The following is a 26356-nucleotide window of genomic DNA, read 5'->3' on the forward strand; positions in this document are numbered from 1 at the left end:
CAGATATCTGATGAATCGCATCTGGTCGGATATGTGGACGATGTTGCGGTACTGGTTACCGAACGCAAGTTTGGGTCAGCTCGGCGCACACTGGGAATGGTGATGCGGCGAGTAAGCAGATGGATGATTAAGCATGGATTCTCCTAGGTCTAGAGAAAACTGACGTCATTGTGCTGACCAAGGTGAGGGTTCCCACAGTCCTCCCTACTCAGAATAGTGAAACCATGGTCTTGTCGAAGTCGGCGGTGAAATACCTCGGCATCATGACAGACATGAAGATGAGCTTCTTTGAGCAGATTCTCAACATCGCAATGAAAGACTGCGGCTAGAATGTTTGCGATTTTCCGGCTGATATCCAATATCGGAGGTCCTTTATCCAGCAGGCGTTGCTTTTTGATGAGTGCGGTTCAGTCCATCGTCCTTTGCAGTTCCGAAATATGGGCTGATTCTCCCAGTAAGGAAATGTACCGTAAGCATCTAGCGCAAGTATAATACAAAGACGAGGGGCTCTGCGAGTTGCGTCCGCTTATCATACCGAGCTGGCTATAATGGTGATAGCTTGAGTTATTCCAATCGGTAGTGGTTGCATCCAGGGCACGGTGAGGACACGGGTATTTTCAATCTCACCTGCACACAATTGCCACAAATGCCTGCCACACCTTCTTTTCTGCAGAAGGTGAGAGCGCCATCGCCACCACCTTTCGATTGAAGGGTGTCTTGGGTCCGGGCACTATAATCGAGGCCGTGCTGCAATGCGGACTCAAGACCCGCGGGCAATTTTCAACGATAAGCTTATCATTTGATAACCACTAGCTTGATGTTATAAATCGCGGAAGATACATCAAATTTTCGGATGTCAACCAGTTATTTTTCTTAAATATAACTCATTTTATATATTTACTTTGCAATGTTTGACATCAATGTACAAGTATATAATATATGCATAGTTACAGAATAATATAAAAGTCCTAATAAAAAAACGTATGTTTCCTTATTGCAACCTACTCAATGTGTTTTCACATAAGTATACATATGTATGTCAGTAATATTATTTTATATAATATATGTATTTACATTTCGGTTAACAGTTAGAAAAATATATGATGATAAACAATAAACCAACACATCCATACATAGATTTTAATCTTTTATACATATTTTAAAAATATGTTTAGATATTTTTTTTTTATATTTATTAGATAATAGATATTTCGAAGAAAATGTAATGTTGTTTTTCTAACAGTTAACAAATGGATAGTGTATAACAGATTTTAGTTTGAAATTGCTTTGATTCTAGCAGGGGAGTTTTCAAAATATGAAATTGAAACTCAACCCTGTGCCAAATTGAGGCAGTTTAAGATTTTTTTTTTTAGAAAATTTCAAAACCATCAATAATATCTTATTATTCATTCTATAAGAGAAATGCAAGAAGGAAAATCCTAGATAGATAAGTACCATGTGATGCAATTTGATGAGTGTATCTAATCTAATTCTCAATAATATTCAGAAATGATACTATAACTACGTTAAGTACATCATCCGCTCAATTCGGGTTCTTAACATGAAACGGCGAATTCAACACTAAATCTAAATTCTTAAAATTAAATTTATAACAAGTTCTCATAATTTTCGGACCAATTTTTCATAAGGTCCAGCCTTTGATTGTTGTGTTTCATTTGAAACTGACCAAACAGTTCTTCCATTGAATAATGACAAGAAACCTTCGTTTGGATCTTTTCTTTAATTTTTATACAATTTCGTTGATTTTCTGGGTGAAATTAATAATTTTCAGACAATCAGATTACAATTTCATTTGATTAATTGGCACAAACACTTGTGACTAGCGATTTCGTAGTGAAAAACAATTTTTGTGGGACTTTGTGCAGATTTTTTTATCTGAACTCATTGTGGAGCACTTTTGCATGTGTTAGATAATCGTTTTCTCAAGATAATGCTCTTGGAAGGTAAGACAACATATGGAGTTACCTTCATTTTTGATTAGACCAGTCAGTGAATTAAATATTTCATTTTAAGACTACATTTTGTCACTTTTGGTAATCATATAGTATTTCTATTGCTAAATGGAGTATATTTACTTACTGAGTTGTTCAGGTTCAATTTTTACAATTTTTAAACTCAATTATTTTATTAGAATTATAAAAGGAAACGGAATGTTCAAAACAATTTAATATAATTGAAAGGAATCTAATTGCACAGTTTTTTTAATAGTGTTTGATACATATTTACAATGTCTTTCAGTTGGATTATAACATGTGGATTTATTTCTTATCCTTTCAATATAAAAACATAAATCTATGGACAGGGATACATATATATAATTAGCAATTATTATAGCAAACTATTGGTAAACACGTAAATTAATACTGAATAAATATTTACAATAACTAAAACATTTTTCTTATCTGGGATAATTTTTTTAAAATGGTTTGACCGAATTTCTATTTATATCTAAGATACAATTTACTTTTAAATTGTATTTTAAATATCTTTGATCATGTGACTTTCTTTTCAATAAGATTGTTAAACAATCTTATGCACTTAGCTCTTGAACATCAAACTATTGCCTACAGTATTAGTAATCCATTTTTGTATTTCTCTGGTTATCAGAGAATATACTGTCGTTTTCGGTCTTCTACCGCATCCTCCGCGATAGTTTAGAAGTCCTTGAACAACCCACGTGTTGTTTCGTTGAAGGCAGGAAAGTGGTGCACCTTCGCTCGTCTGAAAAAGATGTAAATTCATTGGAGACAATTTATTATAAAAAGAACAGTTGGCTGGTTTGGGAAGCAAAAAAATTGAGACTATATATTTTAAAAAAGGATAATCCATTCTCGACTCCCAACCTAGGACCAAAGACATTAAAATATCAGACCGTTGCTTCAAATATACTTACATTACATGTAACGCGTAAATCTTCATCCTTTTCACCGTCACTGCATAGGGATCCGCTAGGTAGACTACCAGCGAAGAATTCTGTTGAATTGCAGTTTTCTCTTGAATTCATTGTGATATTGCTGCTGAAGAAGTCAGGCTCCTTGTCTGTGAAACAAAAGTTGCGATTTAATAAATTGATAATGAAAATTAGATAGACTATCTGTACTCACTTTTGAACTCAAGATTCCAACTGCTAACAGCACACACTTGTGTACTATTTATTGGAGCACTCGACAGGCAAACTGGTTTCAAGAATTTATTGAATTTAATTGGTAAGTCCAGTTCAAGAAGCACGATGTCGGAAGAATACATCAGATGACGATATCTTGTCTGAAAATGCAAAGAAAATTATAAAAATAATGAGGACGTTTAGTTATGGTCACTTCACACCTGATTGTAAATTATAGATAGGGAAGTATCTTCTATTTGAAAATTTAGATAAAGGACAAACGCTTCGAAATTTAGATGGGCTCAATTACTACTACGTTTCTAACTAGTTGTTTACAAAAGCCATCACCACATCATAGGGGGAAGAATAGATTTATGATGCAGTTCGGATAATTGATGGGAATCCCCTGACCAGGCAAATTGATCCAGCTCACATAATAAATAGTACAATGTCAAAGCCGATAATCGTAAGGCAACTCACATCAAGCCCTTGTGGCTACACATCGGAGGAATGAACCATTACCGCATTGCAGTGCTGAATCCGCCTTGGCACGAGGCCGGCCCGTAAACGTTCTCTCCCCTGGACCAGACCTAGCGACCCTGCTAGCGTCCGTGTTCATGCGCAACACATTGTCCGGGTACAAAAATCCTCCTAAATTGGCAGTCAATACAGAGAATAAAGGCTAAACCCTTAACTTTACCATGTCAGCGCAGTCAGTAAATGAAAAGAACCAAACTCAGTTCTCCGTTCTTCGTTCTCCAAAATCATAATGCAAGAAGCAGAAAAAACGCCATCCCACTGCTTTCTCTAGAAGAGCTTCTTTGGTCATTTCCCTCTGTATAGAACATTGCAGTATGAAGAAGATGGTCTCTCCACTCGATCAAATATAATCCTGACGTCCCATCATTGGTACCCACGATGGAGAATAAAACTAGGAAAGGCCGGCTGAACCGACACCAACCATTCCACTACCAGACCTTGTCTCCACTTTCCACTTGGTGATCGCTCTTTCTTAATGCAGACGGATAAAGGCAAGTCTCCCGCGCCTAAAAACTGGATAAGTTGTGCCACCTGGTCCTTCAGGTTGGGAGTTAGGTGGAGCTGACAATTCTACATGGAAAATCGAAGTGACGAAACCACAACAGGACCCTCAGGCAGGATAGATTTCACAACGACCAACCCGCAACAAAAACGGACGAACGATTCGCGCATTTTCTCATGGAAAGTACACCTCAGAACATATAAAATGCTGCCCAGAAGGTAGGTGATATCCTGTTCTGTGCTGGACAGGGACCGGTTTCCCATAGAAGAGCCACTATATCGTATATAATGGCGCCCATCTAGTAAATTATGTGCTCGGAGTAGACTGCCTAGTCAGGCAAAAAATGAAACCTGTTATTGTTGACTTTGGAAACATAAGCGTAAGGCTATCCGCTCTGCGTTTATGGGACAAGTTTCCAAATGTGTGCCTCAACGTTCTTGCCCCTACAGAGGCGACTATAGAGCCGGGAAAGGATACCGTCTACAAGGTAGTGAAACCGACCCACTTAACCCATCGTAAGTATGATATCAGCATCGTACTTAGAGATTTTAACAGTAAAGTAGGGACGGAGACCACATTGAGACAATACGTTGGCTTCCATAGCTTACACAAACACACTGTAGCAGTATCACACGAAATAGTTGGTGGAAGTACCTATTTTATGCCGGAAGTGGTCCACAAACATTCATGGGCCTATCCAGATGTAACCACTTTCAATCAAATCGACCACATGCAAATTGAACGCCGCCATCTCTCAACCTTGATGAATGTCAAAACATATAGAGGGCCAATATGTACTCGGATCGCTGTCAGGTTAGTATGATGGCCTGGCCGGTCCTCATCAGCAAATCAGATGAGAGTGAATGAAAAGCAACAAAGCACTGCGTAACACAATGATCTTGCCAGTTCCCATGGGTTGATACCAAGAAAAATTGCGAAATCTTAAGCGCAGTCGAAACAAGAATTCTCCGAAGAATTTTAAGTCCTTTAAAAGAGGATGGGCAATTCAACAAGCATTATCATGACCGTCTGGTAGTGGAAAACATCCGGCTCAATAGGTTACGGTAGGCCAGCTACTTAATCCGAATGAGTAAGGATAATCTAGCCCGGAAAATCTTTAAGGGCCATATCTATGGTAGAAAAAGAAGACGTAGAAGATAGAGCAATGGTGTAAGCCAGGACGCCAAACAGCTTTTAAGGATATCGAATTGGCGGATTTCTTTACTAGGCAGGACTAGGCCGGATACCGGTTGTTGTGCCGTTGATAACGATGTCAGCAAAAGGTTTGTACTATTTAGGGTTACCAGGAAAATTGGTTGTCAATGACTGCCGGATCCAGAAACATTGCCACAAAGACATATCTGAGCTCCACTTTGGAACAAAAAATGTCAACTCTCGCCATAACACACTTCTTTACTGTCAAAGTAAAGTCACTGCCGTAAATTATAATGAAGAGGTATTATACTTCCAGAGAGTACTTTGAAGTTTTATTTATAAATGCATATTTAATGATAACATAAGTTATTTACTAAGGTAAATGCAAGAGGTACGATTACGGTTGTTGTCAGCCAACAGAGCCTATTTCAACTTACAAAAACTACGCTCGGAACGTCTCACCATGGGATCAAAGCTCTTAGTGTACAAGACAATGATCTTGCCAGTCCTCATGTATACCTCGGAGACTTGGGTTCTTAGCAAGAACAATTGCAAACTCTTGGCCGCGTTCGAGAGAAGAATCATCCGAAGAATTTTTGGCCCTCTACATGAGGATGGACGATTCCGTAGCCTACATAACGACGAAATCTATGAGCGGTACCATGACCATGACATGGTTGTAGACAAAATCCGGCTCAACAAGTTGCGGTGGGCGGGTCACTTAATCCGCATGGATGAGGATGATCCAGCCCGGAAAGTTTATAAATGCAATATCTATTGTAGAAAAAGAAGACGAGGCAGACCCTGCCTAAGATGGAGTGATAGCGTAGGCCAGGACGCCAGACAGCTTTTAGAGATATCGAATTGGTAGACCTCGGCGCAAAACCGGGATGTATGGAGTTCCTTATTAAGACAGGCCTAGACCTTGTACCGGTTGTTGCGCCAATGATGATGATGATATATATACCCATCATTCATCAATAACGTGTCTATCTCCGTAAATAAAGAATGATTTTCAAAAACAGCATCCCCGTCTTAAAATATAAAGACTTTATAACATAAAAGTTGCTACGGCTAAAAATAAAGTCAATAAAGATTGAATATATTAAATGGTTTTTGGCAGTTCTTAGCTTGAAAAACAATTGGAAATTCGAGTTACTGGCTTAAATCTTTTGTTTTTATTTGAGTTGCCTTGGCCTTTACTAACGCTAAATTTAACCTACTACCACCTACCTGGTGATAGTATAAATTTGTGAATCCATCACGAAACCACTCCTTTATAATTGCTATGTTGACGCTCATATTCATATTCGAAGAAGTTGAGCTTGAATTTAAACAAAAGCCTACTACAGCGGAAAGCACAAAACCAAACACAGGCATTCACGATAAACTAGGATTTGGAATCCGGAGCAACAAGATCGAGAGGGTACACCCAAACTACTTGAAAATCGCAGCTACTGCCAGCCCCTCAAATATGTCAACATAGGTTTTCTCCGATAAAAGCAAAATATTCATCAAGAAGAACTGTACACGGCCATGAGAGAATTCGGTATCCCGACGAAATTAATAAGGCTGACTAGGCTGACCCTGACCAATATGCGAGGTCAGATAAAAGCAGCAGGATCACTCTCAAGACCATTCGACATCAACAACGGTCTACGACAAGGGGATACCCTATCATGCGTCCTCTTTAAACGGGCCCTCGAGAAAGTGATCCGTGATGCTAAGGTAAATGCAAGAGGTACGATCCTCTTCAAGTCCAGCCAACTACTGGCCTATGTTGACGATATCGACATCATGGGAAGAACCACCCGAGACGTACAAACTGCCTTCATCCAGATCGAGCAGGCGGTAATTGGCGCGAGATCTTGGGCTGCACATCAATGAAAGCAAGACAAAATATATGGTGGCAACGTCAGCACCGAAGACGAACCAACCAACAACAGCAAACGGCACTGGTCAAACAGGACGAATAAGGATAGGAGAATACAACTTTGAGACCGTTGACAATTTCTCCTATCTAGGGTCGAAAATCACAACCGATAACAGCTATTATGGTGAAATCCGCGCACGGTTGTTGTCAGCCGACAGAGCCTATTTTAGCTTACAAAAACTGTTCCGCTCGAAACGTCTCACCATGGGGTCAAAGCTCTTACTGTACAAGACAATGATCTTGCCAGTCCTCATGTATTCCTCGGAAACTTGGGTTCTTAGCATGAAAAATTGCGAACTCTTGGCCGCGTTCGAGAGAAGAATTCTCCGAAGAATTTTTGGCCCCCAACATGAGGATGGACGATTCCGTAGCCTACACAATGACGAAATCTATAATACCCTGACCGTCCGGTTGTGGATAAAATCCGGCTCAATAGGTTACGGTGGGCGGGTCACTTAATCCGTATGGATGAGGATGATCCCACCCGGAAAGTCTATAAGGGCAATATCTATGGTAGAAAAAGAAGACGAGGCAGACCCTGCCTAAGATGGAGTGATGGCGTAGGCCAGGACGCCAGACAGCTTTTAGGGATATCGAATTGGTGGACCTCGGCGCAAAACCGGGATGTCTGGAGTTCCTTATTAAGGCAGGCCTAGACCGGATACCGGTTGTTGCGCCGTTGGTGATGATTCATTAAGAAAATACAGTAAAATAATCCAATGCAATATGATAGACCGTCTTGCTGATGTTAGAGCTGTTCTAGGGCAAAAGGTCTCCAACAGCTGTTTATCACTCTTTAACCGAAACACTTCAGTGATCTTCTTTTAAAAGAGGATTTCTAAATAACACTTCGGTTCCACATAAGTGTATATTACGCACTGCCTCCGACGAAGTTTGTATTTATGTTACGAGCAAGCTTGACTTATCTTCTCTAGGAGTTTCAAAGTAGACTTTCTAAATATCACCGAGGGAGTATGGCAGTACTTCGCAGCCTACTTAAAACCCATGAACTCAAAAATCAGAGTCGAACCCTTAGCTGTCGAAAAGGAAGCTTTCCTAAGATGGTCCCCTTTTAGAAGAGATAGAGATTTTACTTACTGTAGAGGGAATCAAATGGTTACTGAAATATCTTTTATGTATTATAATTAATTAATTTAGCCTAAAGGGAAAAATCTTCTAATTGATTTAATTTAAAAGATTGGCTAGCAAATATACTCCACACACAAAGCTGGCGAATTTCCATATCACATCATATATATTGCTGAAACTCCGTTCAACGGTAAGATATTAAATTCGGAGCTCCTCGAAATATACACGAACTGCAATAGGTAGGTCCCGATAGTGGTTCTTCTTCTTTTTCTTCAGCCTTTGTCCCGTTCACAAGCGGGGTCGGCTCGTCGTGATCGGTTTCGCCATTTCGCTCTATCGAATGCCTGATCTGGGTGCAATCTCAAGGCTTTCAAATCCCCATCCAGCGTATCAAGCCACCGTTGCTTAGGTCTGCCTTTTGGTCGTTTACCATCGACTTCGATGTTCAGACCAATCTTTGCAAGTGAATTCTCGTTTGCACGAATTGCGTGACCATACCATCGAAGACGCCTCTCTCGCAACTTTTCCACGATCGGTGCAACCCCATAACGATCGCGGATATTCTCATTTCGGATGTGATCTAAACGTGTGACGCCACTAGTCCAACGTAGCATCTTCGTCTCCATTACCGCGAGACGCCGTTCATTGTCTTTTATGGTCGGCCAACACTCAGAACCACAGAGAGCGACTGGACGGACAACATTGCGGTAAATTTTAGATTTGAGACGTTCGTTGATACGTCGATCACAAAGGACACCAGTTGTGGAACGCCACTTCATCCAGGTTGCGTTAATGCGTGAAGCAATTTCATAACGCAGCTCTCCATTGGCTGATAGCGTTGACCCGAGGTATTTAAATCGCTCAGATCTGGGCAGATCACTGCCGCTGACAGTGATTGTGCCTGTTTCATGGGGATCGGTCGTCAAAAATTCAGTTTTGTTTAAATTCAATCTGAGACCGTGTTGCATGAGGCGATCATTCCATTTTTGAACAAGTTGCTCGAGATCATTTTTGCTATCAGATGCTAGAAAAACATCATCTGCATAAAGCAGTGTGTAGGGCGCTGGACGTTGGATATCCCGTGTGACGGTGTCCATAACAAGGACAAAGAGGAGTGGTGAGAGGGCACTTCCTTGATGAACTCCAACAGAGACGCGAAGCGGTTTTGATACACCCGCCATACTTCGAACTTTACTTTTCGGATCGTGGTAGAGCAATTGAACCCAGCGCACGAGTTCTTCTGGCACGAAGTGTTGTCGTAAAGCATACCAGATGAGTTCGTGTGGTACACGGTCAAACGCTTTCTCTAGATCCAGAAAGGCAATGTAAAGAGGGCGATGCTTCTCACGGTGTTTCTCCATGAGTAACCGCGCAGCGTGTATTGCGTCAGTAGTTCCGCAGTTCTTGACAAATCCGGCTTGATTCACGGTTATTTCAACGATTTCGCGAATACGGTTGTCAAGAATGCGTTCAAAAATCTTCATGGTATGGGAAAGTAACCGGATCGGACGGTAATTTGAACATTCTGCTGGACTACCTTTCTTTTTCCATATTGGAACAGTGGTACTTTCTTGCCAGTCAGATGGTGTTCTTCCTTCCTGAATAACCCGGTTAAAGAATTCACTCAGCCACGGTGTTGGGTCCCAGCTCTTTGCTTTCCAGAGCTCAGATGCGATGTCGTCAGGTCCTGTTGCTTTCCCCGATTTCATTTGTTTTATTGCTTCCTCTACTTCAGTTGCGCTGACTGGTGGAACTGCTCCAAATGTCGGCAATGATTGTGGAAGTGGAGGATGAGCAAATTCTTCAGTTGAAATCTGCTCGAAGTATTCTCGCCATCTATCCGTCGCGGCTCGACGATCAGTAAGCAAAGTACCGTTCTTGTCGTTAACACAACAGAAGTGTTCGATATCCTGTGTGCGTTCATCACGGCTTTTAGCAAGTCGGTACAGATCTCCCGATAGTGGTTCATACTCCATTATCATCCATTCTCAGCCACTTTTATCTGTGACGAGAATTTTTCGACAGAGTATCTAAAATCCGATGCCACCCTCCCTTCCTTTTATTGTTTATGGTGATTTCAATCTCCGATGATCAACGACTTTAACCTACACACGTTATCTATAATGGTTTTTCAAATCGTCGTCGTTTCTCTCAATGTTATTCAGTTTATTATCATCTTTTTAAGCAAATAAGTAAAGATGAGGAGAGACAAGGGTCAGATGTCCTTCGAAACAAGATACACCGATGATACACCGTGGGCAGCATCATTCAGGGTATCAAATGTTCGGTGTACTTTATAAAGCTGACGGTGTCAACTGACAACAGGCAATTTGTGTTGACTCGAAACGATTATCACACACTACAAACCTTGGTGCTGAACGCCAAGAAAACTAATTGCCAACAATAATTCCATTGGAAAATGGTACACCTGCAATCATTCTGCTGGGGTTACCTATCATCCCGTGGGACAGGAACTTAGTAGGAAGGACACTCTAAATTAAAAGATAATAGAACATCCGTCGCTTCCTAATATAGTCAGTCTTGCGTATCCTTGAAGTCACCGAGTACGGCGTCCATAAACTATAGCCGTACTCATGCATGCATATATTTGACATAGGAAGGTTACCCTTAGTGAGGAAGAAGTTTTGTAGTACCCAACGGCAATTTCTGCCCGAGTTTAGGGCTGGAGGAAGCGATCGCATTCAGAACACCGCTGGGTGTTTCATGCTTTGATAAGTTCGCTTCAATACGCAGTAGGTCAACTCCGCCATGCTACTAACATAGTATGCTGGTCCCAAGCCCAGGTAAAGGAGTAGGGTTTGAGGCAACGTACTTTGTACTATCCTCAGTAAAACAAAAATAAAATGCTGAGATCAGGGAAAGAGATAAATAGAGAATAGTTGGAGTTATTCTACTATGCTAAATCCTACCTAATCTCTCTTGGTGACATGCCTCGCGACAGGTCGACCAAGAAAATGCATACAATGTCGTTACAAACATGATGGTCGGATTGAGTCACAAGCCCCGGAGAAATGCTAGGGGGTCAATCTCAGTCGACGCGGCAGGACGGGCCCCGGTCCTGTCGAGAAATGGGCAAGGGTTCTTGACGCATGGACGGCGTCAGGACGTAAGCAAGTTAGTCCGAACATTACGAGCCGACCCCGCTTGTCAACGGGACAAAGGCTGAAGAAAAAGAAGAATGCGCAGTAGGTCGATTATATCCCGGAGACCTTTGGAAAGGAACTTGTCGTATACTAACCCCAAAACAAAGTGCTCCTCTGTCAAAAGGAAGATATGAACCCTCAACTAGATGTCAGTTCACGAGCTTTACCAGCGAACTCAAGATTTCCTTTAAGTATCGCTACCGCTCATCACACCTCGTGACGGTCCCATTGTACAGGTTGACGAAGTAAGAGAGGTGGGCAAACTTAATACTCGTAAGGTAGTGATCTGGATATAAACTAAAAAGATTTGAGATGCGGATGATCTTGAAATTCACCAATCTGAAAACTGTTGGTTATTTAAGAAAACACTCAGCATAGTAAAGTCATAGACATAACATTTGATATGCTAGATAAAGTTACAGGAATAAAAAGAAACATGAAACTGATCTGTATTGGAAGAAAGTCTTTTGGCTTATAAAGATACATTCTGTATCTGTAAGGGGCGTTCTTAGTAAAGAAGGTTGACTTCATTCAATACACCGGACGACTTTTGGTAATTATAAACTACAACCATCCAAAAGGCTTCCCCTGGGCAAAAGCAGAAAAAGCAAAAAAATTGATATTTGCTTTGCTCGACATATCATAAGAGGGGTAAAAAAAGTCTCTCGTACCTACCATTCTAATATCCTACTTTGGCTCATTTGAAAATCTCTCAACATTTTACCTTTTAGGAGATAAGATATAATTATAAAATCCGAAGGGCGGAAACCTGATTAGCACCGGTTTCACTGGCGAGACGGAACGCTAAAAGTTGAAAGATCTTTAGTAAAATGTAGCTTTTAGTGTAAACTTTAGTCAGTACATATTTCAGGTGAAAACTAGATTCTACAGGATTTGAACAATTCAAATAGTGCTTGAAACATCTCATCTGAATACCATTCAAAATGTGTCAAACAGACTTCCAAACAGCCGGGCCATCTTCAAAGTCCAACAACGGAATAAAGCTTAATGATAAGGATTTGAACAAATTTGTAAAATCTGCCCGAATTCTAAAGAAGGTGAAAACTCGACGAGGTAACTCTCGGAATGGAATTGCAATCTGCGATCTAAAGCATCATATCGATGGGGCTGTGTTAAAAAGGAAAGCATCGTTGAAAAGTCCTGTAAGCGAGCGAAGGAGTCGCACCACTATCAATTCAGCAGATTTCAGCCCACGGGACCTTCAATTATTTGTGGATTCACTGCAAACAATACAAAGGATTGTACTGGAGAGGAAAGCCGCAAGTATTTCAAGTTCCATAGGCAACGACGGGGGTCATAATTCATCAACCACGAATAGCTGCAACCAAACACAGGAACAGCATCACAATTCTCAAATTGCTGAAGGAACCTCAACAGGCGCTGTCATCATTGCCGAGAAGCCTAAAATAGTTGGTGCCATCTTGAAGGATGCTGTCGTCCGAAAGTTCTTCATTGGCGAAGAAAATAAAGTGCCGGAAAGGACTGAGCAACAAAACGCTTTTCTGGGGAATCTAGGAGCGGGTCGTTCTGCAAAAGATAAAAGGGTTTCCAGGACAGTTAACACCAGCAGTTTTAGCGAAAATGATTTTCAATTATTCGTGGATTCATTAGGCGTGCTGAGGATGATTAATCAAAAACGCAAATCTAGTCGGAGATGTAGCCTACATGATCATTCTACAGGGCAAATACAGCCGTTGAAACCTAGAATTGTTGGAGCTGTTTTGAAAACTAAAGAATTTCCTAGGAATGAGAAAATAATTCCTCGATCTGTCAATACCGATAGTTTCACAGAGAGTGATCTAGAGCTATTTGCAGAGTCTTTAGAAACGCTACGAAGGATTAAGCGAACCGCTGTGACCAAGGGGAGTTCGAGGTTGTTTCGCAAATCGAAGATTTGTAATAGATCGTGCGTTGCTCATTGCGGAAGTCGATTTTCATTGCTGAGAGAAGTCCATGGTATATCTTTGGGAGACGATATTAAGGCCTTCATCGAAGAAGTACTTGGGTCATCTAAGATTTGTGAATCGCGGAATGTATCTGAGAAGATGGTCTACTGGAGTTACATTGTCGAATCGATGCTACTCTCAAAATTCTAGTTATGCTTGTTTATTTATCTTACTGTGATGTTTGGAATGTGATATTTAGTTTCGAAATTAGGAAGGTTTAGGTTCTATGTTATACAACCAAAAAATAAATGTGATAAAAATATAATGAAAAACTTCGCTTGTTTGATGAAGCCAGTGGAGGAGTGAAGATATGCCAAGTTTCTCCGCTGGAATTTTTCCGTTTCTATCCATCTATCTGGCAGTTGCGAGAAAAGAATAGAATGTTGTTTGATACGGGTTGAACACTATTAGTTCATCTTTGTTCTTTTCTCTTTCTCTTCTTCTTTCTCTCATCCCGCTCTGCTTTCTTGAAGGTTGGTTCTTAGAAAGATCTTTGGATCGGGCCACGGATGTCCGAGACATCTTATAGAGAGAACTGTACCACATATGACGTCTCCAACGTCTCTGATGCGGTGTAGTTACTAAAGGGTCAATAGACCGCCCAACCTAAACGGATATGGTAAGTATAAGGAGCTGGCGGAAGAGGTCGTTAAGGCGATATGATCGGAGGTAACGCATGGCAAGGGCAAGCATGAAACAGGTTGTAGAAATATAACCACTGTCACTACACATTGAAGCAATAGATCTATAATCACCTGGTGGTATAAAACTATATATACGTCAATCTCTTGCATTTGCATTTTGATAAAGAAACTGGACTTCCAAGCATCCATTGAAATATACCTTCCAATGTCTGTTTACAAAATTTTTAGCCTGCGTTGCCCGAAAACTTTTGCGAATCTGGGGACACAAATGCACAAAGAGGAGCTCACATTCTCCCTGCGTTTCAGCGTTTCAGAACAGGATAAGGATGATTTGATGTCAAAAACCACCTCTGGATTTGTTCAGTCGACCGAGATTTTCATTTGGTATTGACAGTTCCGATCATCTTGAAAGAAGCATTTGTCAAAGTTGTACAGACGAAAACACCAAAATAGGATCCAAATGCAGTGTCAATTACAAATAGCAGGATACAACAAGTCAAGAGTCATTTACCAATATAGAACTCTAGGAAACCAAAAGAATATACCATAGTCTACCAAATTCCTTCCAAAAGACTGGGTACGTGGGAACAAAGTGTTGAACTCTTAGCCGCGTCCGAGGAAAAGATGCATTTACTAGACCGGCAGCTGAATGAACTTAGTGCTCTCTTGGGCTAACTGTCATTTCTCATCAATATTAACGGGGTGTGTGTGTGTGTATGGTGGGGGAGAAGCTACAGCTTCTGAGCGCTCAGGCCGTGTTGGCCCATTGTACTCGCCTCCCCCGTCTAACGGAATATTCCGGATTCGTTAACATATCACAGGATTTCCGTTAGTGGATGTGATGGTACCCGTCGCAATTGGAGAACATCGACATCAAAGATTTGATGCCTGATGTGTCGTAGGCGGGGCATTCACATAGGAAATGCTCCGTGGATTCCGCTTCCTCATTACAGAAGGGACACGTATCATCTTCGGTAATTCCTATTCTGAACATATGCCCAGGTAGTGAATTATGACCTGTCAGAATGCCCACAATACACCTGCAAGTCTTCCTGCTTTTCGACAGGTTAAACTTTGCGGTACGTATGTTCGGTTCTGGCAGGAAAAGTTTGGTGTGTCGAGCAGCATTTAAGCTCTGCCACCTGTCATTATGGGAAACTTGTTCCCCGTATTGAATCTAGACATAGAGTTCAAACGGTTTCTGCATTCCTGAACGATTCTCGAGGTGATATACGATGTCAAAAACCACCTCTGGATTTGTTCAGTCGACCGAGATTTTCATTTGGTATTGACAGTTCCGATCATCTTGAAAGAAGCATTTGTCAAAGTTGTACAGACGAAAACACCAAAATAGGATCCAAATGCAGTGTCAATTACAAATAGCAGGATACAACAAGTCAAGAGTCATTTACCAATATAGAACTCTAGGAAACCAAAAGAATATACCATAGTCTACCAAATTCCTTCCAAAAGACTGGGTACGTGGGAACAAAGTGTTGAACTCTTAGCCGCGTCCGAGGAAAAGATGCATTTACTAGACCGGCAGCTGAATGAACTTAGTGCTCTCTTGGGCTAACTGTCATTTCTCATCAATATTAACGGGGTGTGTGTGTGTGTATGGTGGGGGAGAAGCTACAGCTTCTGAGCGCTCAGGCCGTGTTGGCCCATTGTACTCGCCTCCCCCGTCTAACGGAATATTCCGGATTCGTTAACATATCACAGGATTTCCGTTAGTGGATGTGATGGTACCCGTCGCAATTGGAGAACATCGACATCAAAGATTTGATGCCTGATGTGTCGTAGGCGGGGCATTCACATAGGAAATGCTCCGTGGATTCCGCTTCCTCATTACAGAAGGGACACGTATCATCTTCGGTAATTCCTATTCTGAACATATGCCCAGGTAGTGAATTATGACCTGTCAGAATGCCCACAATACACCTGCAAGTCTTCCTGCTTTTCGACAGGTTAAACTTTGCGGTACGTATGTTCGGTTCTGGCAGGAAAAGTTTGGTGTGTCGAGCAGCATTTAAGCTCTGCCACCTGTCATTATGGGAAACTTGTTCCCCGTATTGAATCTAGACATAGAGTTCAAACGGTTTCTGCATTCCTGAACGATTCTCGAGGTGATCAAAGGACTGCTCAATGCCCTCAATGCAGTTTGACTGTCACTGTAGATTGCAATGCGCCTGCCCTTCAACCGCTCGTCAATCACCCAGTTGCTACCCATAGGATCGCATAAACTTCGCATTCCGGGCCTGTTTAGTACAGTTGTCTATGATTTTCCCTTGTTGTCATTTCCGTTTTCTGACCGTGTTCAGTAAATGCCGTATTTCGGGAATACCTTTACGCTAAAGAAGGGAATAGGCAGGTCAAATCGAGCCGTCACCTTCCCGCAATGCTTACTAGAAAACGCTAGCTACGGTCATAGCCAGTGTGAGACGCTATATTCTCACCTATCAGCAAGGGGCCGGCAACCTCTCCTGGCAATACCTTTTTGTCGCAGAATAAGAACAACGGCCACGGACCGGGCGGATTTAATGACAACAACTTCACCAAAGGAACATGGTTCACTCTTTTGGAACTAAGAACCTTCGCACTCTAACTAGGCCGAACTATGGTCGGATTTAGGCTGAATATAATTCGTACCCTTGTGTACGTACGGTTGTATTTTACGAATTATAAAAGGCAGCGTACAACACCTGCGAGCCGCTTCGGTCAGGCTGTTCCCAGGGCAGAGGTGAGACAGCGTCTGAGGATTTGCTTCTGCTCTGGTAAGAAGCCGTAGACGTCTTCGTCCCTCTTTCCATTTTTGAACTTTGGGTGTTAATCCAAAAAGAGGAGTCCGTGGACCATAAAGAGTAGGACAAGTGCTCCCCATTTGATCCGGTCCGACATTAAACGGATGCGGGCTTGGGACTCTTCAATCCCTAAAAAGAAATTAAAACATGACAACGACATGAAAATTAAAATTGTACATGCCATATATGGCACAGTGAAAGATTTCGTACAAGGCTATAGGCCGCAGACAAGTCTCTGTAAAGATTACCAAGGAAACATCCTAAGTAACCCCGATGATATCAAGACGAGATTGAAGGAATATTTAAGAAGCTGCTCAACCGAGTGGAAGCGTCAGCTTTGAAGAACCCGGGAGTTATAAACAACACACAAGCCGAACCTCTTTCTATTAAAGAGGTGAAAGCAACCTTGCGGGATCAATGATTGAATTAGGTCCCGGGATTCGATGGTATTCCAGCTGAACTATCACAGAGGAGAGCAAATTGTCTGGACAATGTCCTCCATAAACTATCCAAATTGCGAGAAATGAAAAATTACCTCCCGACTGGGTCAAGAGCGTAATTTGTCGTATACACAAAAAAGGAGACAACTACAGAGGCATTTCTTTCCCGTGCACGTCCTACAAGATCCTGGCAAAAATCATCCAAGCTAGGTTAAAGCCATATACAAACAAATTAGTTAGTGAACACCAGGACGATCCATGGTGGACCACATTCTCACGGTCAAACAACTACTGAAAAAGTGCTATGAGTTCAATATCGATGCGCATCAGCTATTCGTTGACTTCTTTGGAAAATATGATAGAATCAAGTGAGAAGTACTATATTGTAACATACGCATATTCCGGCTACCAGCAAAATTGGGCCGGTCACATAGAAAAGAAGGACGACAAGCGAATACCAAACAGGGTATTCAAAGGCACATCCGAAGTGTGCCGCCCATTTGGAATGCCACGCAAACGGTAGGAGGACTCAATTGACGAGGCCAATAAAAAGCTGCTAAAATTGTTCAACCAGAGGATGCGATCAAAGTATCGAGATGGTTGGAGGAAGTCTATCCTGGAGGACAAGGGCCGATATGGCCTGTCGCGCCATTGAAGAAGAAGAATCACTTTGTAGTCAGAAAACGAGGAACCTTCGTTGATTCCATCATTTCAAATATAAATAACTCCAAATTGTCTCTTCCGGATCTATTCTGAGGTACAAGCTCTTGTACGTGACTATATTGGAAAGTTCTTTGGAAATATGGACCTTTGTGGTTAAAAATTAATAGATTCTGCATGGCCTAGCGTCTTGAATATTTCCTTTATTGCGTTCATGCCGAATGAAAGCTTTTTTTTTGTTGCCCAATTAGAGATCCTTGGTTGGTGTTGAGTAATTGTGATGAAATATATAGGATCATAGCTGGTTTCTGTGTCTGGTTGTTCTTCGCACTTCATCCCGGTTAGTTTCCACAGTACAAACAAGGATAATTGAATTTTTGCGTTTTCTGAATATTTAGCCATACTTCCCTTATCTTGTTATTTGGGAGATCCTTAGAGAGAGAAATGGAGTTCGAAATCAAAGGCGGTGGAGGCGTTAATTCTGAAACTTTCCTCATTTTCCATCTGAAAAAAGTTTCCAAAGAAAACTTTATCTGAAGATCCTGAAGGAGAGGATTTTAGACGGCGCTTAAAAGGACTGTTCAAGGTGCGGCCCAATAAAGTCACCTTCATGCGGGTATGAATGCCCAGAAAGAAGGGAAGATGGAAATTAGTAAGCCCCCCGTTTCCGATCCAGTAGTATAATTTGGCAAAAACATCAAAAATCCGTCCGTGTTTTTGTCTTTTACCAGCTTTGCACAGGGTTGAAACGATATGGAGAATCCTTCTAATTGAAGATTCTCTCTAGATAATTTTCCGGTATATTAATATCCTGCAGTGAGCCTATTTCACCAATCGATGATAAATTTTGGTCTCCATCATATTCGTACGTGATGTTTTGAGAGAACTTCCAAAGAGTGCCTAAATAAATGAAGTCAGTTCCAGCGTATTTTGCATGGAACAGCTTCCTCATATATTTGATGCTTTTTTTTGTTGAGAATGCGGGGAGTCCATTTGATGATTCTTACCCTGGTAGCGGACTAGCCAGCGTAGATATTTTTCCCGCACTAATCGTGGGACCAAGACAGCGTGTCTGAGTCGTACGGTCTCTCACTATTCACCAGTGTATTCCAAACAGGGGTACTAGCAATACTGGAAACCTATCGATGGTTAGGGTATGATCTCAGCCGGAGCGTAACTAGCCATTCTGATCGACATCTAAGCGTCTATTTAGACCGGTGAGATAGAGCGGAAACGCGCTGAGTCTGAGTGGCACGTTCAATATCATCATCTTCTGGGTTCCCGTTATAGGAACATCGAAAAAAATGAGCAGGTTGACGGATTGGTCAGGCGAGGCTCTGCTCTTGGCAGTCCTTCAGCGGGCACAGTTTGTGTTCTGCTGGAAACTGTTAAGGGAGGAATATACTCGGAATACTTAGCGACAGCGGACCTTAAATGGCGAACACTCAACACCCGTGCAAAGTCAAACAGGATTTAACCCACAGATCGCCCACTCTAAAGATCTTAGCCGGCTTGACTCTGACCCCTTGCTCTTACTACAGCAGTTATGTCCCTAAAGGTTTGTGGCATCAGAACAAGATGCTACAGCGCTAACCGGGCTCTTTAGAGCAGCCATTGATACCTACCTACCCCATATGAGCCTAAATATTCCTCTTGTTTTTAGTTAGCCTCTTTTCCACGTTACTTAATATCGCAAGAATGTGTCCTCACTCTGAAACTATCCTACGGCATTAGTCAATAAAAACCTCCCTTATCCTATTTCAATATAGTTTTCTACTGTAGTGGAACTAACCGCTGAAGAGGGGCTAACCTGCAACGAATTTCTACCAGAGCAACCATAATGTTTATCCATAAAGTTTAGGTGCACAGCTTCGAATGGATGTTTTATAGGATAATCCTGATTTTTTTTTCAAAAGCTATAAATTTACGTTGCTCTTTCCTTATTACGTAGTAGGAAAGAAACTGACTTTCAAAATAGGGCATTAAACTCTATAAAACACCTCAACCTATTTCATAAACTTATTGTAAATGGAACAGAAAAATGAGAAAACATTTATGAGCCATGGCAAAATAAAAGTTACATCTGAATCACGGAAATTTAAGAAGTTTACTCACATGAGCATACGAATGCGCCCTCTTCACTCTAAACATCGCCGTGCTATTATCAGGAATAACTCCATTTTGAACCACCAGAGACCATTCAGTGAAATCCAAGCTTCGGTTGGTCATCAAATCTTGGCTCTTGCTTATACACGAGTAACTAGCTATTGCCCATTTGGCAGCAATAATACTTGCAATGCACTGCAAACCTGACCGATCATCAACCGCTAAGACAATATTTGAAGATGATTCCGGATTCGTTGAGCAATCTGAAAACAAAATAGCTCTTATTACGCTCCCTTTTTAAAGACCAAATTCTGATCTTACCGTAAGGCAAACAACTCAACGATATGACACCATCTTCACATTCGCTGGCTGAGTCGAACGACCTCAAAATATCTCCACTTGATTTCTCTCGGACCTTTAGTACCTCGACATTTCCTTCATTGGGATCAGTATTAAGCACTGTCCATGACCGTGATCCTGGATATCCTAACTTCCTGCAAATCTGTTCTGAGTTTTGTCGCTTCCACCCATCGGCACAGACCTTCGAGTCTTTGATTTTCAGGAGAAAATCGGTTTGATTGTTGCTGGTGGCATTACCCAAGTTAATGCAATTCCACTCATCAGACATATCTGGACAATGGACGAATCCATCACAAACGAAGCGCTCATTTATACACCCTCCAGCCTGGCATCTGAATTCATTTGGATTGCAGTTGCAGACTCTCTCGTCTTCCTCTTCCAAGCAGTCGACTTTCCCGTCACATTTCCAAACTTCAGGAATGCAACGTTGTTGAGCGGAACAGAAGAACTCATTGTTCTCGCAATTATCAGGACAGTTCATCTCATCGAAGCCATTGGGACATTGCTCTAAACCGTCGCACTTCCAAGTGGATGGAAGGCAAGGTCCACCTGCACTCGGTCCGCAAGGGATCTCATCAAATCGACATTGCCATGATTCTGCAAAGATAGCAGTTTATATGTCTGCTGAATAGTGCAAGATAAACTATGTACTTACCACAATCCGTCTCGTCGCTTCCATCGCTGCAATGTTTGACTCCATCACAAACTAAATGTCTGCCCAAACAAAGCCCGTCCCCACATTGGAAGTGTCCTGGACATCCCAGTTCCTTGCAGTCGTCTTCATCTGAACCGTCCGAGCACTGAAGAACGGAGTCACAGCGTTCACTTTGGCTAATGCAGGAAGTTCCGTCTCTCAACGAAGTTCCATTGACGCATTCAAATTGACCAGCAGAGCATTTCGTGAAAAGATTTATTGTCTCAATTGGGAATAGACGGAGGTCAGTCATGTCGCCGTTTTGACCACTGGATTGTAGGAGGTCGATGAGGTTTTTGGTAGACTGCTCTGTTGAGGAGCTCTGGGGCTCAGTTGTTGAACTTGATGCGCTATTCAAAAAGAGCTCATTATCCTGAACTTGTTTGTCTTTGCTAGAGTCAATAAAGGGTTGCTCAGTAACGCCGACTACAGTCTCTTGTTTATTCTCCTGAATTATTGATTTTTCCATAAAAGTGTCTCCTATAGACGCATTTGAGGATTCCTGTTCATGAGAATTCTCTAACTTGTGCACCAAACCAGTGCCATTAGACTCATTTACCATCCCTTCCTTAGCATATTCTACTTTGTCTGCTGGTTCATTTTGGATCTCCTTTGATTTGATCGTTTCAACTGACAAAAAGGATTCGACGTGGTTCCTTCCAACATCTTCCGTATTTACTACATCAGGAACTCCAGGGACTTCAGTGTTCATTTCTTCGCTACTTTCCTCATTGGAATCATCCGAGATGTTGGACGCTCCAATCGATTCATTGTGATTCGATTGAAACGTCCTATTAACTAAAAAATGACCGGTCGTTGTTTCAAAGGATTTCTCATCTTCAGTTGTTGTCAATTCATTAGCCTGTTCTGGGTTTCCCAGTGGAATTACTTTCAATTCATTTTCGTTTGTTTTGAGGACATCGTTCTCATCTGCAATTTGGTTCTTGGATGTATCTTCACTTACACTCGCTTCAGTGGTTGAAGTTGTCGACTCAAGTGTTGTTTCCTGAATTATGTTCATCTTTTCTGTTGACTCATCGGCTAAAAGGATTTCGTTTGTAGTCTCTTCATCATCTACGTCAGAAGTGGTATCACCTAATGAAGCTGTAGAAGTTGTTCTTAAAGTTGTTTCTACTTCTGTGGTGTTTTGTGCCCCAGTCACTAAAATTACGCTTCCCGCTTGTTCTTCCTTGCTGCTTTTAGCTTCGTCAGCTATTTCGTTTTCTTCCTTGTCAAGAGGTACAACACGCAACAGAATATCCTTAACTTCTTCAACATGATCCAGGAACTTCTTATCGTCTGTGGGGTTCATTGTATGATGTTCATCATTTTCAAGTTGTCGTTCTTGGCCTTCCTCTTTTGTTGGGACAGTTTCATCTGTTTCGTTGTGAATTTCAACATCATGACCCCGATGGAGGATATTAAGGAGGGTTGCATTATTCTCCGTTTCAGGAAGGAATGGAGACTGATCTGAGAAAACACTTTGACTATGAAGATCAGACTCGGACAGGTGCTCAGTTACTGAATATTGACGAGGTGAGGAGACTGTGGCAGAGTTTGATTCAGAAAAGTTTCCGGTGGAATTATCAATGCTCCAAACAGGTACAACGACTGGTGTTGGGGTTGAATAGACAGATGTTCCATTAGCAGTTGTTGCTTGGGTGGCAACGCTGCCGTCCATTATGTTTATATCCGCTCCGATGTCCATAACACGCGGGGACTTGAAGTAAACTCCTGTGGGTGTCGGCAAATCATCGTTGTTCAGCTCAGTCACTGGTGCAGGACTTTCTACAGTCGGAACTGGAGAGCTAGATACATTCTCACTTCTAGCATCCATTCCTGTCGAAACAATCTTATTGGCTCCTTCAATGATTTCAGTGACTGCCACTGTACTATTACCATTCAAGTCACTTGCAGGCTGCTTGTCTGAGATCAGATGCAAAACATTCCACAATCTTGAAGCCAGGCTGTCACTACTTGTTGAAGAAACTACATTTTCATCAGGAGCTGGTGAAACGGCGGTGGTATCACTCATAGTTGTATTCATTGCCGGCACATTTTCAGAAGAGCTTCCAGTTGAGGGTAGTACAGTGGTTGATGTAGCGTTGTTCATCTCAGTCGTTCCATCCTGGAATTGGCCAGTGACTACAACTTCTTGTGGGGAGCTTTGACTAGTGGACGATGTTGTAACACTTGATCCTACAATCCAAACGTTCCCGTCGTGAGGCAGGTCAGTAGTGTTGGAAGTGCTTGCGTAGTGGATTGTAGAAGGTTCAATGACAACCACAGATTCCGAGCTATTATCATGCGCTGGGGAATTTGAGGAGGGTCCTACAATTAGTACATTATCCTCCGTACTGGAATTCTCAAAAATGTTGTTCAAACTATCACCTGCTCCCACCACATACACCCGATCTGTTGTGTTGGCGGTTGTGCTGTCAGGGACATGAATTATGGAATGACCTTCAAACCGCTTATCTACTGGGCTTGAAGTAACATTTTCTGAAGCTGATGTTGGAGGTATCGCACCAACAATGGAAGTGTTATGGAGTTCATCACTGAAAACTGAATCATCTTCAGCTAAAATAGCATTATCGCTGGCCCTGCTCTCGATAACATTTGCATTGGAGAATAGGCCAGGAGCGTCAGTTGCTACTGAATCTGATCCTATCGTTCTGGTGGTCGTAGTTCTACTGATCGTGTGATATACTTTTGTGACAGGCATTATTTCCTCATCTTCATCGTCTTCAGCAATAAAGTGAGTTTCGTGTTCCAGTGGGAAGTACAACGATCTGTTACGCATTATTTCTTCGATATCTTGAGATGTGGTGTCCTTAGGAGCGGCCTCAGAGCTCGAACCAGTTAGTTCTTTCATCCTGAAATTATTGGTGTCTGTGTACTGATTCAAAGGGATCACATGGGTGTCAATGTCTTCGTTCAATTGATGCATAAGACTGTCTGTATTGTTCAAAGTTGCTGACGATTCAGGAACGGATGTCTGATTTTCAACGGAATGTACCATTTCGCTGGTAATCTCACCGTGCCAGGAAGGGGTTACAAATTGGTCGATTGAAGCATTTTCTGAATTTGAAGCGGCGAAAATAGTGTGCTGCGTTGTTGATTCACTGCTTGAATCTCTGGGCATAAACAATGGATTCTGTGTTATTTCTTCGGCACCAGAAATCTCAAGGCCAGAAGTAGCACTTTCATTCAATTTCGACTCAGTTAATGGAATCGGCTCGGTCACAGATTCGGGCTGAACTCCCATTTCAGGAAAACCTAGAACATATGTTGGCCCAGAAATTTGCTCGGTCCTATTCGAAAGAGTGGTTTCATTAAGGTTGTCCGAATTATTGAGGAGAACCATTGAATCATTTGAAGTTTGAATGTGGCCAGACTCTATCGCATTTGAGAAGTTTGATCCTGGCTCAAATCTGCTTTGGTCAGAAAAGATGGTGCCTGGTTCTACTTCAGAATCATTGTCAGAGAAGTTGTAATATTTCACGTTTACTTGGTAAGGCGGTTGAGTTGCATTGGTCAAATTCGATGTGCTTGAATTTTCAACTATCGTCGCGGTGGTAGCTTCACTCTTTGGAGAGTATATCTCTAAACTTGGCTCTAGAGGAGATCTCGTTTCTGATTCGGATTTTGATTCCATTTCAGACTTTGATTCTGTTTCAGACTTTACCTCTGCTTCGGGTTTTGGCTCTGGCTCTGAAGTGGGTTCTGGTTCACTTGACGGTTCTGGTTCTGCAGTGGCTTCGATTTCATGTTTAGATTGATTTGCCTCATCTGTCGAATGTGTTGTGCCAACAATTTCATGGAAATAAACATGGTCTCCGTTGCTGTGATCATGGTTTTGCATATCTTGGTTGCCAGCCACATAGTGATGAATGCTGTCCGTTTCATCAGTTGATTTTTGTTCCGGCGCACTTGTGGGTTCTGGTTCTGATTTTGGTTCAGGTTCACTAGTTGGTTCCGGCTCTGATTTTGGCTCAGTTTCGCTAGCAGGTTCTGGTTCTGATGTTGGCTCAGGCTCACTTGCAGGTTCTGGTTCAGATTTAAGTCCAATTACGGCTTGAAGATTTGCTCCATTGGCAGACTCAGATTCAGATTTTGATTCTGGCTCACTTGAAGGCTCAGGTTCAGACTTTGGTTCAGGTTCACTTGTTGGTTCAGGCTCAGATTTTGGTTCAGGCTCACTAGAAGGCTCTGGTTCACTAGCAGGCTCGGGGATTGACGTTGGTTCAGGCTCACTTGCTGGTTCAGGTTCGCTTGCCGGTTCAGGTTCCGATTTAGGTTCTGGTTCACTTGCAGGCTCTGGTTCCGATTTATGTTCCGGTTCACTTGACGGTTCTGGTTCTGATTTAGGTTCCGGCTCACTTGTTGGCTCGGGTTCAGATTTAGGCTCCGGTTCACTAACAGGTTCGGGCTCGGATTTTGGTTCCGGTTCACTTGCGGGTTCAGGTTCAGATTTTGGCTCTGGTTCACTAGTAGGTTCTGGTTCAGCACTTGGTTCATGAGCTGATTTTGGCTCAACATCAAAGTAGAAGAAATTATCATCATTGTTGTGGTCATGCATGCTGTGATCGTGCCCATCATGATCATGCATGTGATCCATGAAATCTTGGTCGTATTGATTATGATCGTGCATGCTATGATCATGCATGCTATGATCGTGCATACTATGATCGTGTTGGTTGTGATCATCTACCCCGGAGTCATTTTGTCCTTGATCGTGTTCGTAAAAATCATTCACTTGATCATGTTCCAAAGACTTTGGTGGCCTAGTGACTTCATAAACGTTAAAACTATCTACCACTCGTTTTTCTTTGCACAACCTCGTAACACTATCAACTTCCATACTATCAGGACAAATACATACGAAATCAGAAATAACTGAAGAGAATTCACAACCCATATCACAAGTAAGATCGGAAGTGTTCATTGCACAAACATCTGGCAAACGAGCAGCTCTTAGAGAGTTTGTCGGGACAAGATAGCTAGAAAGATAGCCGTGATTGTCATTGAGATAATTTTCAAGTCTGTCTTTCAGTCCTTCCATATCGTAAGAGTTTTCATCGTCTTGAGGATCCCAGCTTACTCTGAAGTCGATTACAACTGATCCAGGCCTAGAGTGGTGAAAAGTTAGATGAATGCTTGAGGGTCGAAAGTTT

At 42.0% G+C, this 26356-nt stretch overlaps 1 protein-coding gene across 3 annotated transcripts in view; it reads right to left on the reverse strand.

Moving 5' to 3' along the window:
* Window positions 1-867: 867 nt before the first annotated feature.
* The window catches only part of LOC119659942, a 254566-nt gene continuing 229077 nt past the window's right edge, over window positions 868-26356 (reverse strand). For all 3 annotated transcript variants that reach the window (XM_038068284.1, XM_038068283.1, XM_038068285.1), the window contains 6 exons: window positions 21141-26311; window positions 20447-21082; window positions 20135-20388; window positions 3126-3285; window positions 2915-3060; window positions 868-2742 (listed from right to left, as the gene is read on the reverse strand). In XM_038068284.1, coding sequence (XP_037924212.1) covers window positions 2560-2742; window positions 2915-3060; window positions 3126-3285; window positions 20135-20388; window positions 20447-21082; window positions 21141-26311 — 6550 coding nt within the window. In that variant the 3' untranslated portion in view covers window positions 868-2559. The remainder of the gene's footprint in view (window positions 2743-2914; window positions 3061-3125; window positions 3286-20134; window positions 20389-20446; window positions 21083-21140; window positions 26312-26356) is intronic.

The sequence above is a fragment of the Hermetia illucens genome, chromosome 6, assembly GCF_905115235.1.
Source record: "Hermetia illucens chromosome 6, iHerIll2.2.curated.20191125, whole genome shotgun sequence".
Lineage (NCBI taxonomy): Eukaryota > Metazoa > Arthropoda > Insecta > Diptera > Stratiomyidae > Hermetia > Hermetia illucens.